We start from the raw sequence: 18614 nt of genomic DNA, 5'->3' as shown, positions 1-18614 counted from the left end.
TTATTTCACTGAACTCGAAACTTAAGTGGTTTGTACCTGAAATACGCAATTCTATCCTTTCTCAAAGTTAGTAATTGCGAAAACAGAATTACAATGTAACAGAAAAATCTAATGAAAGATAAATCAGTGGTTGGAAAGAGACTAAACACTAGATCACTCTAGAAACGTTTAGTTTCTTCCCCTAAAGAGACTAGGGAGAAGAGCAAAAATCGATAATGACGTTACTCGTACGCCTGGCAGGCTTGAATGAAACGTTTATCCTCTTTCTCCCTCCGTCTCTATCTCTCTCTCTCTCTCTCTCTCTCTCTCTTGACTTAGAACCTGAGAGAAGAGCCCAATCATATATATCGTTAAAACATATTATTGTTAAAGGAAAAAACTGAAAAGTTCCTTTATTAGGATCAAAACCATTAAGTTAAGAAAGAATGAACAAAACGCTAGACACGGTTACTCTTACTGCAACGTGAAACCGTGAACATTCTTTCTCTATCGTAACGATAGAGTGCAAGTTGAACGTTCTGAACGTCAACAACTGCAGAGACAAAACAAAACGTTAGTTCAGCTTTGAAAACAGTACGAGACTGTCAAAGAAAATCTTTCAAACTCTGTGGCGGAAATAGCATAATATGTTAACAGGTAAAACCGAAATGACGGGCTCAAAGTTTATTAACTTCGGTAAAAGACCGCCTATTATTAGGAAGGTCGAATATAAACAAATATAAAAATTAATTTTAATGAGTTTATAATAAAAGGAAGTTAATCGAAGAGGCCTATAAGAGGCGGAGAGATATAAAATAAATCTATAACTTTGTTAAGCAAAATTAAGAAAGAGAGTCTATACTCTCTTAGACACCAACACTTCCGTCTAAGGGAAGGGTCGGCCATTGAAAGGTGAACGAGAGTTCATACTCTCTCGTCACCAAAAATAATCAAAATTAATCAAATTAATTCCAAAAGCTAACTAAGCTAATATAGAAGTTTTCCAGTAAAGCGACAGCCGAAATCAAAGAGAAATACTTCACCAAAGTCGTGAAAATACTCCAAGAACATAAGCGTATCCCAGAACGTCTTGCCGGAAGCACGACAGAGGAATAATTGAGGAGGTGTCAACAAGAAGTACTTGAGTACCTGGCCACAGGTGGCGCTGGTAAATACACCCCCTTCTAGTATTGTGATAGCTGGCGTATCCCTCCATAGAATTCTGTCGGGCAACGGAGTTGACAGCTACATGATTATCGGGTAAGTTTAATATTGAAAAAAGCTTGTTGCTTATGCAGATGATGCTACTCTCTTTACATCAATTCCATCTTTGGAATGTACTAGACCTGTGGTTGTTGAATCCCTTGGCTAAAATTAGTCAGGGATACCAAATCTCGCTATCCATCCTCAGAGTAATACAGATGTACATGAGTCAGACATTGCAGTTTCTGTGGGAATGGCAGTCGATGACAGTAAACAGGTAACGATGTCCATATAGGGTCTGGGAGAATTAGGGCTTATGGCCAGGGTACCTCAACTCTTATAAAGACAATACAGAAATAACATGCCATGATGGTCACGTCTGAATATAACTTTAGCTTTGTTCCCATACTGCCTGGCAGCTAAACCCATAAATCTTCTTCTTTGTCTACATCTTCTCCCACTAATATGTGGGGTCGATGTTCCTGGTCAGCTTTCTCCCTCTGTCCCACACTTCATCACCGGTTAATCCCTTTGATCGAAGGTCATCCTTGATACAGTCCATCCACCTTCGCTTTGGTCTCCCTCTCCTTCTCGTTCCCTGTACCTCCATTTCCATCATTCTCCTCCTAATATACTGTTCATCTCTTCTCATGACATGACCATACCACCTCATTCTACTTTCTTGGATCTTATCTGATAGTTAATCATGTGTATTTTAACCAGCCTAAAGAGTATACCATAAATACATCGTTTTTGACGGTTGAATTTTATTATTATTGAAGAATTCAATGAGACTGTCATAAATACTAGATAAAGATACAGGCTTTAGTGGGAGGTGAGGAATGGAAGGTTGGGGAAAGAGATAGAGGTGTGTTGGAATCAGGCAAATTGGAAATTCAAACTCATGAATGTTAGATAAGTTAGGTCATTTAAAAGGATGAATAAAAAGAAAAGAATGATTCTTGCGTTAATGTCACTCATCATGTACTCCATGGATCGCCTTCCATTTTCATAACCTAAATGCCCAATTTAGATGAAGTACAGTATTGAAGGTCTGATCTTATGTACAATAAGAGACAACCCAGCTAATTTGAACTTATTATGGAAGATTGCTCAGTTTCTACATTCAAGGTTAATTATGGTTATTCTCATTATTGATTTTACATCATATTAATTCCCTTGCATGTTATCCTCTTCATCAGCCAATCAGGGTGACAAGCAAGTTATTGTCAGATGAAATATAGCTATCACCTCACGGCAAGAGAAGACACATGGACCTCTCCTCTTATTTGTTGTACTTGTACTCTCTTTCAGCAACATTTAGTTTGGCTTCTTTAATTCCTTGAGGTGGAAACTAGTTTACTGTACACTATTCTATGATAACTATTACAGTTATAGTTCCAGACTTCACTAACAAGGCTTTGTTCCTTATGAGACTCTTTGTTAATCTACAATAGTAGATTCTGTCTGCTGAATATTTCTATTCAAAGTCATAAACCTCCGCACTTACCTAGTGATAAGTATTTTATCACAACTCCATCCTACCTAAATTGTTACCAAAGCCAATGTCTACTGATGGTATTTAGTTAAAACAAAGGACATTTTTTGGAAAAGAAAATTTAATCTTATTAATGAAAATCCATCGGTTTGCATGTTTAAGCTCTTGCCATCCCAACTCTTATACCAGAATAGATTACTGGTTCTTTCTTTGAGCCTGTCTGAAGGATTGGATTAGATTTATCAATCTCGTCTGTTACTGGGACCTGGAAGGCCATTCAGTACCCATGTGCAAACAGCTGAAAAATCATTCGGTTAGAGTACTAAGTATCAAAATCATGATGGAAGAAAAAGTTTTATAATTATAAAACTTAGGCAATAAAATAAACACGAGGTACTCATTTACTTTTATTTACAAACATACGCAACTTTAAGTTTAATGCTTAGGAGTTTCTACTACTGAATAACTTCTGACGATGGTGTCACATGCTCGGGAAGTTTTTGAAGTTCATGCTGTAAAGATGTAAATTGAGAAAATTAATAATTCAACAGTTTCCATATAGAATTTTATATACCAATAACCATCAGAAAACTACATTAATTGCACATTTAAACTTCTCATCTAGTTTTTCCCTGTTTCCTTTTCTCACAGGGCTATTTTTCCCTATTGGAGCCCTTGGGCTTATAGCATCCTGCTTTTCCAACTAGGGTTGTAGCTTAGCTAATAATAATAATAATATAAATAATAAATAATATTAAATAAATAACAATAAATAATAATAATAAATAATAATATTAATAATAATAATAATTATTATTACTAATATTAATATTAATAATAATAATAATCATAATCATCATAGAACAATAATAATAATAATAATAATAATAATAATAATACAGCTTGGCTGGCTGCGATAAGAGCAAGTAAGAAGTAATACGTAATAAATAATAATAATAATAATAATAACAAATAATCTTAATCATACTAAAACAATAATAATAATAATAATAATACAGCTTGGCTGGCTGAGATAGGATGTACAATTAAGAATTAATTTTTGTTGTAAGAAAGTCCTGTATTGTAATTAGAAAATAATTCTTACCTTTGTAACTTTCATTGCCATACCCTCTGGCAGGTTTCGCTGAATGTACTCTAAGAAAGTATCAGCAGTGGACCCCGTCAGCTTCACAAACCTCATGATCAGGAAATGAGTGCGAATTTCATATTGGACACGATGTTTCTTGTAGATGTGTATTGATTTCAATAAAGTCCATCTTACGATATGTTTCTTGGGCCATTCACTATAAAATAACAAAAAGCTCAATAAAGATTATGGTAAGGTTAGCCTAATCCTAAATGGTTCTCAATGCTCCAATGTCAACCACTTCCTAAGGTCAGCCTAAGCCTAAATGGTTCTCAATGCTCCAATGTCAACCACTTCCTAAGGTCAGCCTAAGCCTAAATGGTTCTCAATGCTCCAATGTCAACCACTTCCTAAGGTCAGCCTAAGCCTAAATGGTTCTCAATGCTCCAATGTCAACCACTTCCTAAGGTCAGCCTAATCCTAAATGGTTCTCAATGCTCCAATGTCAACCACTTCCTAAGGTCAGCCTAAGCCTAAATGGTTCTCAATGCTCCAATGTCAACCACTTCCTAAGGTCAGCCTAAGCCTAAATGGTTCTCAATGCTCCAATGTCAACCACTTCCTAAGGTCAGCCTAAGCCTAAATGGTTCTCAATGCTCAAATGTCAACCACTTCCTAAGGTCAGCCTAAGCCTAAATGGTTCTCAATGCTCAAATGTCAACCACTTCCTAAGGTCAGCCTAAGCCTAAATGGTTCTCAATGCTCAAATGTCAACCACTTCCTAAGGTCAGCCTAAGCCTAAATGGTTCTCAATGCTCAAATGTCAACCACTTCCTAAGGTCAGCCTAATCCTTAATGAAATCTTCAGTTTTTTCTTAATGACTTTCTGATTCTAGAACCTAATTTTACTTTCCTTCTGCTATTGTCTTGAAATAGCTACATAATGTATATTGTAGTGCTTTTGTTGTTGATTGCAAATTACACTCCTCTCATTTTCATTTTCATAATTTCATTTCCACTTGTCAATAAAACCTCTAGCATCATACAAGATGCCAGGTCTACATTGCAATGTTATACTGTCCTGTTTTAACATTAAATCTAAATAAAAAAACATGCTTGACATAGTATGCTCCATCAATAAAAAATGATAACCCATCATTAGTTTATACAAATTAAAATATACAAAAATACTTACACTTCTTGTAAATTGACATCCAAATGGCTAGCAGCTGTAGATACAAAAGTTAGGTATGAACGAAGGACTGCTGGTTCATGCCCTCTACATTCAACTTCTACCATACTGTACAGTTTATCAGGCTCTGCTGGAGCTAAATCCTAAAAAAAGAAAATACATAATCATTGGGAAAGGTATGTGAGGAAAATACAATGAGCAACACTTAAATGTAAAGTGAAGCAAAAGATTTATTTTGAATAATTCTAAAACGCAGTAAGTTTGGCTTACGAAATCCTAAATTTTTTCCATGATAGTTTTGGGAAGGATTTCCTGATTGCCTATAGAGTACAGTATACTGTACAGCAATACAGTACGTCGTTTTAGGCTTTATGCCGTTCATCCTTCAGTATTAAATACAAAGATAAAATCCACTTTACTCTACATTACCTGATTTTACATTGATTTAAGTTGTACAATAACGATGAAGCATCATATGATACTTTACATGGAAGCTCATTAATGTAGGTATCTGATACTGTATTATAAAATGTTAGGTCGTAAGTACTTTTTCACGTTAAGTACAAGTACAGAGATTATATGTCACTTTATAAGGCAAAATTCTAACCTATGACAGTTCGCTTGGAAAAAGTTAACATTGTAAAGCGGTGTATTACTGTATATAATTTCCATTTATCCCTTAAATTGTTTTTATTATTTTAAATAATATTCCCCTATATACATATACTTACTTCAGGTAGGAGCTTGACAAAAAAAAAAAAAAAGTGGGGAAATGAGTTGGCTTTGTTTTTCTTCTCATTAACGCGCCCGTTGGCTTTGTTTATCTTCTCATTAACGCGCCCGTTGGCTTTGTTTATCTTCTTATTAACGCGCCCGTTGGCTTAGTTTATCTTCTCATTAACGCACCCGTTGGCTTTGTTTATCTTCTCATTAATGCGCCCGTTGGCTTTATCTTCTCATTAACGCGCCCGTTGGCTTTGTTTATCTTCTCATTAACGCGCCCGTTGGCTTTGTTTATCTTCTCATTAACAGGCCTGAATTCCTAACACTTGTTTACAACCAGCCTTTTTGCATCTTGCTACTAAGGGGCAAACACAGATTCCATACCAAGACTGAGATGCAAATTCTGTAGTGTGTTCAAAAGTTTATTCTGAATTACAAGACAAAGACTTTTCTACGGGGTTGCCATCATTACTTGTAATTTGAATAATTTTTTAAATATCTTCTCATTTTGTTACAATAAGCAAAACGCAGCATTGTGTTATCAAGTATGACCCTCCCTCAATGTGTATAAAATGTGGAGGTCAGGTTTGCAATTTAAAGAACAGATGTGAGGGTTGTCATGGGTTTTCTAATAGTGAGATGTTATCCCTTATCAAATATGAGGATTGGTGAGCAAACGATTTAATTCAACTTTTCAGATGATTAGATTTCAATTATTGTTCTTTCTCCCTCCAACCTTACGTATCCCTCTTCTTCTTTTATTCCTGTTTCCTTTCACCATCATAGTCTCTTCCTAAAATTCTTCATCAAGTTCAAGCTATTGTTCAGCAAGAATTTTATGCTAAAGGAAATTGTAAGAAATTTGAATACTGCTATTGTAATAGTGTGCGTCAGTGTCCAGTTTTTAGTTTGCCATAACACTAGTCCTGTCTGCAGCGAACACTAGAGAACAGAACCTATCTGTAAACACTTCTCTTTAAGGAAGATTATGGAAAGTGTGTGAAATCTTTGATTTATCAACAGCCACTGTTACTGCATCAGTATTCCTGAAAACTTTGGATAGTTTACAGGCTGCAAGATATATTTGTTGGCTTTCAACTCTTTTTGTTTCATTATCTTTGTCTGACATTGTTTATGAGCCTTCTTGCTTGTTTCGCACTGCCACAGCTCAATCAATCAGCACATTCCTGAATCCTTTGAGTTTTAAGACTTCTGTGCCTATTTTTATTCCTGCCCTTGGGTTTGTATATAACATGATCCTGAATTTGCTCCTGCTTTTAGCCATGCACTTCCACAAGTGGCTACTCATGTTCATACCTCAGCAAGTTCCATGTTACCTCCTTCATTGGCACAGGCAGTTGTGGAATCTCTTGACTCCTGCCTTTATACTTCTGAAGCAGAAATGATATTTTAATTATAAAATAAATTTTTGAATATACTTACCCAGTGAATATATAGCTGCAACTCTGTTGCTCGACAGACAAACTGTACAGAAAAAAACTCGCCAGCAATCGCTATACAGGTTGCGGGTGTGCCCAACAGCGCCATCTGTCGGCCAGATACCAAGCTCTATGTAAACAAAGACTCAATTTTCTCCTCGTCCCACTGCGTCTCTATTGGGGAGGAAGGGAGGGTCATTTAATTTATATATTCACCGGGTAAGTATATTCAAAAATTTATTTTATAATTAAAATATCATTTTTAAATATTTAACTTAGCCGGTGAATATATAGCTGATTCACACCCAGGATGGTGGGTAGAGACCAGTAATATATGTTTACATTTTATGAGCTAAGAGTTTTTATTTCATTTTAGAAGTTATCAAAATAACAAAAACAAAATAAATAGGTACCTGGTAAGGAAGTCGACTTGAACGATTACTCTGCCTTATAAGTACGTCTTCCTTACGGAGCCTCGCGATCCTCTTAGGATGCTGATCGACCCCTAGGAGCTGAAGTATCAAGGGTTGCAACCCATACAACAGGACCTCATCAAACCCTTAATCTAGGCGCTCTCAAGAAATGACTTTGACCACCCGCCAAATCAACCAGGATGCGAAAGGCTTCTTAGCCTTCCGGACAACCCATAAAAACAACATTAAAAAACATTTCAAGAGAAAGATTAAAAGGATCTGGAATTAGGGAATTGTAGTGGTTGAGCCCTCACCCACTACTGCACTTGCTGCTACGAATGGTCCCAGTGTGTAGCAGTCCTCGTAAAGAGACTGGACATCCTTTAGATAAAAAGACGCGAACACTGACTTGCTTCTCCAATAGGTTGCGTCCATTATACTTCGCAGAGATCTATTTTGCTTAAAGGCCACGGAAGTTGCAACAGCTCTAACTTCGTGCGTCTTCACCTTAAGCAAAGCTCGGTCTTCCTCACTCAGATGTGAATGAGCTTCTCGTATTAACAGTCTGATAAAGTATGATAAAGCATTCTTTGACATAGGCAAAGATGGTTTCTTAACTGAACACCATAAAGCTTCAGATTGGCCTCGTAAAGGTTTGGTACGCTTTAAATAGAACTAAGAGCTCTCACAAGGCATAAGACTCTTTCTAGTTCATTGCCTACAATCTCCGATAAGCTGGGAATATCGAAAGATTTAGGGCAAGGCCGAGAAGGCAGCACATTTTTGGCTAGAAAACCAAGTTGTAGCGAACAGGTGGCTTTTTCTGACGAAAATCCGATGTTCTTGCTGAAGGCATGAATCTCACTGACTCTTTTAGCTGAGGCTAAGCATACCAGGAAAAGAGTCTTTAGAGTGAGATCTTTCAGGGAGGCTGATTGTAGCGGCTCAAACCTGTCTGACATGAGGAATCTTAGTACCACGTCTAAATTCCAACCAGGGGTAGCCAAACGACGCTCCTTGGTGGTCTCAAAAGACTTAAGGAGGTCTTGAAGATCTTTATTGTTGGAAAGATCTAAGCCTCTATGCCGGAAGACCGATGCCAACATGCTTCTGTAGCCCTTGATAGTGGGAGCTGAAAGGGATCGTCCTTTTCTCAGGTATAAGAGAAAAACAGCTATTTGAGCTACAGAGGTACTGGTCGAGGATACAGAAACTGACTTGCACCAGTCTCGGAAGACTTCCCACTTCGATTGGTAGACTCTAATGGTGGATGCTCTCCTTGCTCTAGCAATCGCACTGGCTGCCTCCTTCGAAAAGCCTCTAGCTCTCGAGAGTCTTTCGATAGGCTGAAGGCAGTCAGACGAAGAGCGAGGAGGCTTTGGTGTACCTTCTTTACGTGAGGCTGACGTAGAAGGTCCACCCTTAGAGTAAGACTTCTGGGAACGTCTACTAGCCATCGAAGTACCTCGGTGAACCATTCTCTCGCGGGCCAGAGGGGAGCAACTAACGTCAACCTTGTCCCTTCGTGAGAGGCGAACTTCTGCAGTACCTTGTTGACAATCTTGAACGGTGGGAATGCGTAGAGATCCAGATGTGACCAATCTAGGAGGAAGGCATCTATATGTATTGCTGCTGGGTCCGGGACTGGGGAGCAATAGATTGGAAGCCTCTTGGTCAGCGAGGTTGCAAAGAGATCTATGGTTGGTTGGCCCCAAGTGGCCCAAAGTCTCTTGCACACATCCTTGTGGAGGGTCCATTCTGTTGGAATTACTTGCCCTTTCCGACTGAGACAATCTGCTATGACATTCAAGTTGCCTAGGATGAACCTCGTTACTAGGGAGATGTCTTGACCTTTTGACCAGATGAGCAGGTCCCTTGCGATCTCGTACAACGTCAGTGAGTGGGTACCTCCTTGTTTGGAGATGTACGCCAAGGCCGTGGTGTTGTCTGAGTTTACTTCCACCACTTTGCCTCGAAGGAGAGACTTGAAGCTTTTCAAGGCCAGATGTACTGCCAACAGCTCCTTGCAGTTGATATGCATGCTCCTCTGACTTGAGTTCCACAGTCCTGAGCATTCCCGACCGTCTAGTGTCGCGCCCCAGCCCACGTCCGATGCGTCCGAGAAGAGAACGTGGTTGGGAGTCTGAACAGCCAGGGGAAGACCCTCTCTTAGGTTGATATTGTCCTTCCACCAAGTCAGACAAGACTTTATCTTTTCGGAAATCGGGATCGAGACCGCTTCTAGCGTCTTGTCCTTTTTCCAGTGAAAAGCTAGATGGTATTGAAGAGGACGGAGGTGTAGTCTTCCTAGTGACACAAATTGTTCCACGGATGACAGCGTCCCTACCAGACTCATCCACAGCCTGACTGAGCAGCGTTCCTTCTTCAGCATCTTCTGGATGGATACCAGGGCTTGATCTATTCTGGGGGCTGATCGTCTTGTTGTTCAGCAACGTCCTCATCAGATAGTTCCTCATCCGAAAACTGATGAGGAAACGGCAACGGAGTGGGCAACGTCTGGCTCGCTGAGTCCGGTCGCACTGGTGCATGCGTGACGGAGCCGGACGCAACATCATGGAACTGCTGCACAGTCTGTGAACTGTCAACAACCATGGGTGCGCGAGGAAGCACAGCGTCCACCCGAGACTGTCTAGACCGTCTGGGTTGTGCAGTCAACACCATAACGGGTTGCTGAGGTTGACGCACTGCGTCAAAACAAGTCACCTCTGCTGGTTGTTGAACGTCCTGAACGTCAACAACCACCTCCGAGCGTCGCTTAACGTCAACGTGCGGCTGGCAACCCACACTGGGTCGCATCGGTGGAGGAACCACCTCAACTGGCAGACGCGAGAAGGTTACCTCAGCGTCAACAGGACGCATAACCGACCGGTTGGAAGGTTGTTGGCCAGAAGGTTCGGCAGCAACCTTCTCCGCATTAAAGTCCTCTATCAAGGACGCAAGCTTGGACTGCATGTCTTGCAGTAAAGCCCATTTAGGGTCTACGGGAGCAGGTGCGGCAACAGACGGGGTTAGCGACTGAGGCGGTACCGCTTTCCATCCCTGAAAGCCTTGTTTATGCATGACATAATTGTACAGCAAAACTTCAAAGGCTCGAAAACAGCTGTGAAGTTGACCTGTAAAAAACTTGGAGCGTCTCCTGGCCAGGCGCCAGGGAGAGTCTACGAGATTTGAGAAGTCTATCTGGGCAGAGGCATGAACTCCCAAGCCGAGAACTTCTCTCGTATCATATCAGACTCTCACTCTATAAGCCAGTTTAAAAGAAGGGAAAGCAAAGGCTGTATCCCCCAAACTCCTCCTGGTGATAAACCAGTCGCCTAGCAAACGTAAAGCTCTCTAGGAGAGCGAGAGAGCACTAGCTTAAAAACAACGGCTTCGAAGTAGCTAGGCCTAGTGTAAGCTCTGACGTTTAGGCGAACGAGGAGCAGCAGTTACAAAAAGATCCGGACAAAGATCCTTAAAAAAAAATCATCATGATTTAATTAAAGTCCATAGAGGGCTAAGCAGCTTTAGGCTCCTCTCCATCTGACAGAGTCCTCAAGGTAATATCAGTAGGAGGGGGAACAGCAACTTCCTCATCTACAGGAACCTTGTCCGATAAAAGCTGAGTCTCAAGCAAGGGAGAGACCTACCGTGGTGGCAATGCTTTACAAGCAGAGTCCACACTCACTGGTGCATTAGTAGCGGACCAGGACGCAACGTCATGTAACTGCTTGACAGTCTGTGAACTGTCAACAACTGAACTGTCAACCACAACAGGTGCGTGAGGACGCACAGCGTCCACTCGAGACTGCTTTGACTGCCTAGACTGAGCAGTCAAAACAACTCTAGAATGCGGAGGTTGACGCACAGCGTCAAAACAAGTCAACTCCGATTGTTAGCGAACGTCTTGAACGTCAACAGGAGCATCAGCAAGTGGCCTAACGTCCAAATGCGGCTGAAAATCCACACGAGACCGCATCGAGTGTGGTTCTAAACAACCTGACTGACGTGACTTAGCTACGCCAACGTCAACAGGAAGCACAAAGGAACGTTAGGTTGGCTGAAAGCCAGGATATCAATGAGATAAACGGCTAGACTCAACGGACTAATCGGCAGAATAGTCTTCCATAAGGGAGGCAAGCATATTCTGCATGTCTTGCCGTACAACCCATTAAGGATCAACGGAAATGGTTGTGGTAAGAGACGAGGGTAACGTCTGTGACCGCAACACTTTGCCAACAAAAAAGACTCTCGGAGTCTGTGTTACGCTTTTGTTATGCGGCGAGCAGTTATCCGATGACTGCATAGGGTCAGAGCTGTCCTAATGGTTGTAACCAGGACGCTGGACCTGTCCTGAAAGGACTGACTTTCGCTTAAGGGCTTCGAAACCTTGTGACAGGTTTCTTATGCGAAAAGCCTTCGGATGACGAGGAGAAAAAACGTCTCTCTCGTCTTATGGTAGGGGAGATCTTGGTAAGATACACCCGATACCATAGAGGGAAACGTCTGTTCGTTGATCAAGGCCTCTCGAACCCATAAGTCGTTCGACATTACTTCTCCCCTGTTTGGGAGCTTGCAAGAGGTCCCGGACTAGGTGAACGACAGGCACGAACAGACGAACCCTCGGACGCAACACTGTAACACTTTGCGCAATATCACTTTATCACTTCGATTTTCTGTTTTGCACTTATTTCACTGAAATCGAAACTTTTACTGATTTCTATCTGAAACACGCAATTCTACCCTTCATTAAAAGGTAGTAATTGCGAAATCAGTCGTATAATGCAAGCTCATTAATACCAGCAAAAAACAGAAAACATATTTTAAGATAAAAAATTCAGTGGCTGGGAAAGAGACTAAACACTAGTTCATATAAACTACGTTTTCAATCTCTCACCGCACATAGCCTGGGGACGAGAATAAAAAACTAAAAACGTTTTATCCTTTCTCCCCGTACAGAGACTAGGGACGAGAGTAACTCGAGAACAACGTTACCCGCTTGAACGGAACGTTTTCTCTCCTCTCTCTCCCTCCGTCTCTATCTCTCTCTCTCTTTCTCTCTTGATTTCGCACCTAAGAGAAGAGCCCAATTACATTTCGTCAAAAAAACATGTTATTTGACCAAAGGAAAAAACTGAAAGGTTTTTCAATTAAACAGTTCCTTTAAAAAAGAATTTAAAACATTTAAGCTTTGAAAGAATAATGAACAAAACGTCAGAATCGATTTACTCTTTCTGCAAAGTGAAACCGTGATACTCTCTCTCTCTATCGTAACGATAGAGCGCAAACTGCGTAGTATAAATAAACTAAACGTTAGTTCATCTTTGAAAACAGTACGAAGACTATTCAAAGAAATTCTTTCATAAAATATTTATTAAAAATATTCATTTAAAAGGTTTTAAATCATTAGCTCTTTAAAAGCTATTTACGATTGCAAAGGGCTCAACGTTGTTAAACTTCGGTTTCCAAGTTAGGACCGCCTACTCTCAGGAAAGGTCGCATATAAACAAAACATTAAAATTTATTTTTATATGTTTATAATAAATGGAAAGTTAATCGAAGAGGCCTAATAAAGGCAGAGAGATATAAAATATATAGAGGAAAATCTATAATTAATTTATAACGTGATAAGATAATTACTAAAAGCCTAAACCCACTTCCGTCTAAGGGAAGGGTCGGCCATTTAAAAGTGAAAGAAAGTCCATACTCTCTTTGTCACCATAATTAAATCTATCCAAAACGAGTTCAAGATTTAAGATGAAGATAAAACACCTGCACTGCGAAAGCTCAAACCAGAATATAGTACTTCACCAACGATGATGGGAAAAACTCCAGGTTTCAACAGCGAGTAAAGTACGTCTTGTCGACACGTCGACAGAGAGAAAATTGAGTCTTTGTTTACATAGAGCTTGGTATCTGGCCGACAGATGGCGCTGTTGGGCACACCCGCAACCTGTATAGCGATCGCTGGCGAGTTTTTTTCTGTACAGTTTGTCTGTCGAGCAACAGAGTTGCAGCTATATATTCACCGGCTAAGTTAAATATTTAAAAAACCATTTTTCCTCCCCTTTATGTTCCTCATTTGAGTGTTGCTGCTATTGTAGCTCCTATTGCTTCTGCCTCTCAGTCTACAGGTATGGGCCCAGTTTTGATACTTGCCCCTACGCAGACGAAATTAGATTGTGTCCAGTCATGGCCTTAAAATCCTTCTTGTTAAAAACTTTGCCTTTTAGAGACCAACGTCTTAGTAGGCACTACCATATTATCAATGATTCTAATGTTGTCTCCCAACTGCTGTCAGTCAAAAAAAAAAAAAGAGAGAGAGAGAGAGAGAGAGAGAGAGAGAGAGAGAGAGAGAGAGAGAGAGAGAGAGAGAGAGAGAGAGAGAGAGAGAAAACACAACATGGTTAAAGCATGAGGACTGCTAGGTCAGATTCAGTAATATAAATTTCTTTATAACAATACTATATGGTAATCAAATCTTTTTAATTTACTTACATAAGAATATTGAGAATATTTTTGGTGAGGGTATCTTATTGAAAGTGCTGTCAAGACATTGTGTTTTGTAGGACGACATATTTGGTTTTCATATAAGGAGCCTGGTCCAGGAGCTACTTGGCTGAAGTACTTTTGCGCAATGCATCGCCCGAGTAATCTTGATAGCTGGAAATGTAATATAATATTTATAGTTAGAAATTCATTGCAGTAATGAATTATTTTTTTCAAAAAAACTAATAAAATACATCAAATGATTTTAGACTGCAGACTAAAACTTTAAAAAACATCTAAAAAAAATACTGATTTTTTCAGCATTAAGAAACAATTTTTCTTTAATGATATTAATGTCATTGTTTACTGTATATAAACCCATAAAATATTTCACATGTACTTTAGCAAGTAAAGATTGATTATTAATATTATTATTAATAATGTTACTATTAGTATTAATATAAAATTAAACAATAATTGGTTTTATAATAAAATATATTAAAGTGCAGTATTAGTTATGACATAGTAAATGACATAATTGAACAAATCTCTCCAAATCCACTATTTTGAATCCCATATCCTATACGTAGTCAGCTGCTACTAACCCTAGAAACTTATTTCTGCTAAAAGTTCCCTTTTACAGTAATTCCCTTTTATTCTTATAAAAACAATATAAGTTTTGTCTTTATCTTCTCGCCTGACATGGGAAGCCCCTGAAAACTTAATAAAATTCACTATAGGTAGTGTTCTGTCCCGACTTTGATTCCTAATATTCTGTATTATTAGTACTGAGAACATTTTCAATCACCAGTCAGAGACATTTTTACTGTCAGGTGACTTTTTCTTGACCAACCTCCTACCTCCACAACAAACTAATGCTAGCTTTAATTTACTTTTACTTCAAGGGCTACTTATCTGGTCCTGCACAGCAGGAGAACCCCACTCTCTACAGGACCTCCACGGTCGTTTTATGATGTTCATTCGGGAGCATTTAACATTTCACAATGCATTTTATTCGCTTACTGTTTGATCATCACTGTCAAAACACTCGCAGAATAAGAAAGTCTTCAGTTTCCTCTTGAAAGCTTTAATATCTTCAATTATTCAGATGTCTTGTGGGAGCCTAATGTATAGTCTCGAGGCCGCATATTTAAATGTTTTAGAGCCTACAGTAGACATGTATCTAGGCTCTAATAGTTGGAAACCATCTCTGACTATGAAAATGACAAATTTGAAATTGTTCTCATTTGCTACTCATCTAAACAAGATATGTTTGTTGGGAACATTGTTCTTTTGAAGGGGATGAGAAGTGTTAAGTTAATTGATGAAAAATTTACATGTCATGTTTTAAGGCCGGATTAAACTAGGACATACAGTATGTATGAAAATCCAAGTTTCAGCAGTGAAGCTATTAAGAAATTAAACACAGATTTGTTTTAGGATAAGTTAAGGACACAGAATTCTAAGCAGGTAGGTAAGGATACAATTCGTTAGTTAGGTTAGGTGGGGAACCGTAGGTTAGGTTCACTTGTATTGGATTCACTACTAGAATTCTTAAAAAATCCATAATTTGACAAATAGTGATTTCTGCCAAATATTTTAATCATAATTATTCAAAGTACCTTAAAAATACACCAAGAACACCTCTCAATTTCTTCATTAGGGTTACTGTACTGTAATATAATTTTACCCAATAGGAGAGGGTGAAATGGAATGGATTTATGAATTTAGGCTCTAAAGTCCAGCAATGGGGGCCATTTAGTGGCCAAGTTGGACAGCAAGAATTAAGAGAGGAAGGGGAACGGAAGCAAGTGCAGCTCGAGGCTAAAGGAATGCTTCATGGGCCTGAGTAATGCCTGGAGTACACTGATGGCACTGCCGCCCTACGAGGCAAATGTGATGAAGTGTGAAACCTGTTCGTAAAAAATCCATACTGACCCAAAATTTAACTTTGCATAAACTTCCCAACCTAACCTAACCTACAAGCCGTGCCCTCACCTACTTGCCTAACATTCCTCTTAAATTGCCGTATTCTGAGTGATAGGGTTGAAAATAGGACAGTTATAGGAGGCTTTGTATATCAGTGGCCAGTTCCTCCGAGCATAAAATATGGACACCAACTAAACTAAACTTTCCCCCATAACCTAACCTGCATGCCGTGTCCTTACCTAACGCCCTGTGAGCCTCTTTACCCTGCTATATTCTTAATCAGCCGTCATCATACATACATGTGACCCCTATACACCCCATCTATTTGAACATGTTTTGGGGTGAAAATGGCTTTTATTATTTATAGTCTACATGGTACAGTAGCCAGACAGACAATACAGCAGACTTATATTGAACATCGTTTAGAAGTTAGGCTAAACTATGGTAGCAAATAAGACTTTTTTCATGTTAGACTATTACATTAAAATGACCTAAGCCTACTTACAGTATATTTGCTTTTGACATCGAGGAGAGCACCTGTTAAAATACTCGTCATTGTTAATATTTACGGCAGAAACACAATAGAATAAAATATTGTAAAAGGTAAATTGGATTTTGATGACGGTGGTGGACTCGAGGGTTATGCCTCTGTAACAGCCCTTCTCTACCTTTAGGCTCTAAAATGTTTCCATCTTACAGGTGTTACATGTATTATAAAAAATTCAAGCTGACTTAAGTGTTTTTATAGTTTATTTACTATGAAATATTTGTTGTAATCTTGTTAATGTTTTAAAAATATTTTATTTTATTTGTTCTTTACTTCTTATATCGTTTATTTAGTTCCCTATTTCCTTTTCTCACTGGGCTATTTTTCCCTGTTGAAGCCCTTGGGCTTATAGCACCTTACTTTTCCAGCTAGGGATGTAGCGTAGCTAGTGATAATAATAATAATTATAATGATGATAATAATAATAATAATAATAATAATAATAATAATAATAATAATAATAATAATACTAATATTACCATCACAATTCACTGTTGACATTTCTTCTGAAATATCCGATATAGTTTTATATATATATATATATATATATATATATATATATATATATATATATATATATATATATATATATATATATATATACAGTTTTGATGTTTATACAGTAATTTTAACTTGTATCTTAACTTTATAACTTATCTTTTATTTTAATTAAATATGTCCTGTTGTATATAAAGTTTCACGATCCACTTAACCATAAATATTTTATTCAAAATAAAAAGATTATTTAAAATCATTCAAGTTAAAGTTGTTCTTACAGTTATTTTATTATTATTATTATTATTATTATTATTATTATTATTATTATTATTATTATTATTATTACTAGCCAAGCTACAACCATGGTTGCAAAAGTAAGATGCTGTAAGCTCAAGGGCTCCTACAGGGAAAAATAGGCCAGTGAGGATAGGCAATAAGGAAATAAATAAACGATACAAGAAGAAATTAACAATAAAATATTTTAAAATCAGTAACATCAAAACATGTCATAATATGCTTATAGATAACTGTAGGCCTAAAAAGAACTTCAACTTGAATTATTCTAACTAACCTTTATTATTTAGAGTTTAGAACTAATATAGTGTTCGTTTTTTTAGCTTTAATGTAACTCCAAATAATTTTAATCTGATTTTTAAAGATTATTTACCATATACAGCATTACTTTTGTTTGTAGCCATATGTTCGCCATTTTGATTCCAGTAAAATTCTACATCCTGTTGATCATAGCTGTTATTCTCTCAAATAACTGCAATCCTATTTTATCTCCGTATAGATAATGATGTAATCACTTTCTTATGTGACATTGTCACAAAATATTATTTCAGCCGTTCCCACTTTTCTTGTTGTTGGGGTATTAAAGCCAACACTTGTTGTTGGCACGGGCCTTTCCCTTGGTTGGCCCGTAGGACTTTTCTTCCTTCTTGCTGTTCAATATCTTGGAACTTTGACTTCATCATTCAACTACTGTATAGCCCCCCCCCCCCTGTTGCATTCAACCCCTGAATGGTCTCACAAGCCACAACGCTGGACTATATAGCTCAAATTCATAAATCCAATTCTAATTTTTTGATAATTCGATGGTTATGAATATCACAAACTTGAAAATCTAGTTCCCTGCAAGTTTTTCTGTAAACAAAAATTGTTTAAAATCTGTTTCTGAAACTTAAAACTGAATTTATATATAAAATTTAAATGAATTTTCTGTTATAAACTTTTTACTTTATTTTGTCAAAGCCGCGTAATTATATTTGCAATTATTCATCAACGAAATGTATTGCTTAAAGGCCTGTTACTTAAACATAGTTGGATAATGTACAGTATAATATCATGTTCAATTATTCTTTATTTATATGCTAGTATGTGCCACTGTAAAAGAAAAACTCGCCAAAGTTATACTATAAGAAAAAAAAAATATCTGGGATTTATGTGCCTACACAAACAGCTTCAATTAAGCCGAATCATTTGTGAACGGTGTATAGGAAATGATCCTATTGTCATGCTCAAATTTTTTATTTGAATGAAACTTTATGAAAGCGGATTTTTATTTTATTTTGTTCTCAAACAAACACTGTAAGAAAAAAAGTATTTGACAGTCTT

The 18614-nt window shown here is 38.0% G+C and overlaps 1 protein-coding gene across 1 annotated transcript; it reads right to left on the bottom strand.

The window, feature by feature from the left end:
* Window positions 1-3074: 3074 nt before the first annotated feature.
* On the bottom strand, window positions 3075-16615 carry mRpS10 (mitochondrial ribosomal protein S10). The gene is made up of 5 exons (XM_068377703.1): window positions 16458-16615; window positions 14033-14197; window positions 4963-5102; window positions 3786-3984; window positions 3075-3192 (listed from the first exon to the last, which is right to left on the bottom strand). The coding sequence occupies exons 1-5, from the start codon at window positions 16506-16508 to the stop codon at window positions 3136-3138; spliced, it is 612 nt and encodes a 203-aa protein (XP_068233804.1). The 5' UTR covers window positions 16509-16615; the 3' UTR covers window positions 3075-3135.
* Between the last annotated feature and the right edge of the window lie 1999 nt (window positions 16616-18614).

This window comes from Palaemon carinicauda, chromosome 8 (genome assembly GCF_036898095.1).
Source record: "Palaemon carinicauda isolate YSFRI2023 chromosome 8, ASM3689809v2, whole genome shotgun sequence".
Classification (NCBI taxonomy): domain Eukaryota; kingdom Metazoa; phylum Arthropoda; class Malacostraca; order Decapoda; family Palaemonidae; genus Palaemon; species Palaemon carinicauda.
This window is presented reverse-complemented; position numbering and strand designations above follow the sequence as displayed.

Bases quoted from the DNA above. Each gene is read 5' to 3' on its own strand.
- mRpS10 (XM_068377703.1), bottom strand. From the start codon at position 16,508: ATGACGAGTATTTTAACAGGTGCTCTCCTCGATGTCAAAAGCAAATAT. The intron at 14,198-16,457 runs GTAAGTAGGCTT...TTACATTTCCAG, and splicing joins ATGTCAAAAGCAAATATACT to CTATCAAGATTACTCGGGCG. The intron at 3,193-3,785 runs GTAAGAATTATT...ACATCTTTACAG, and splicing joins TGGCAATGAAAGTTACAAAG to CATGAACTTCAAAAACTTCC.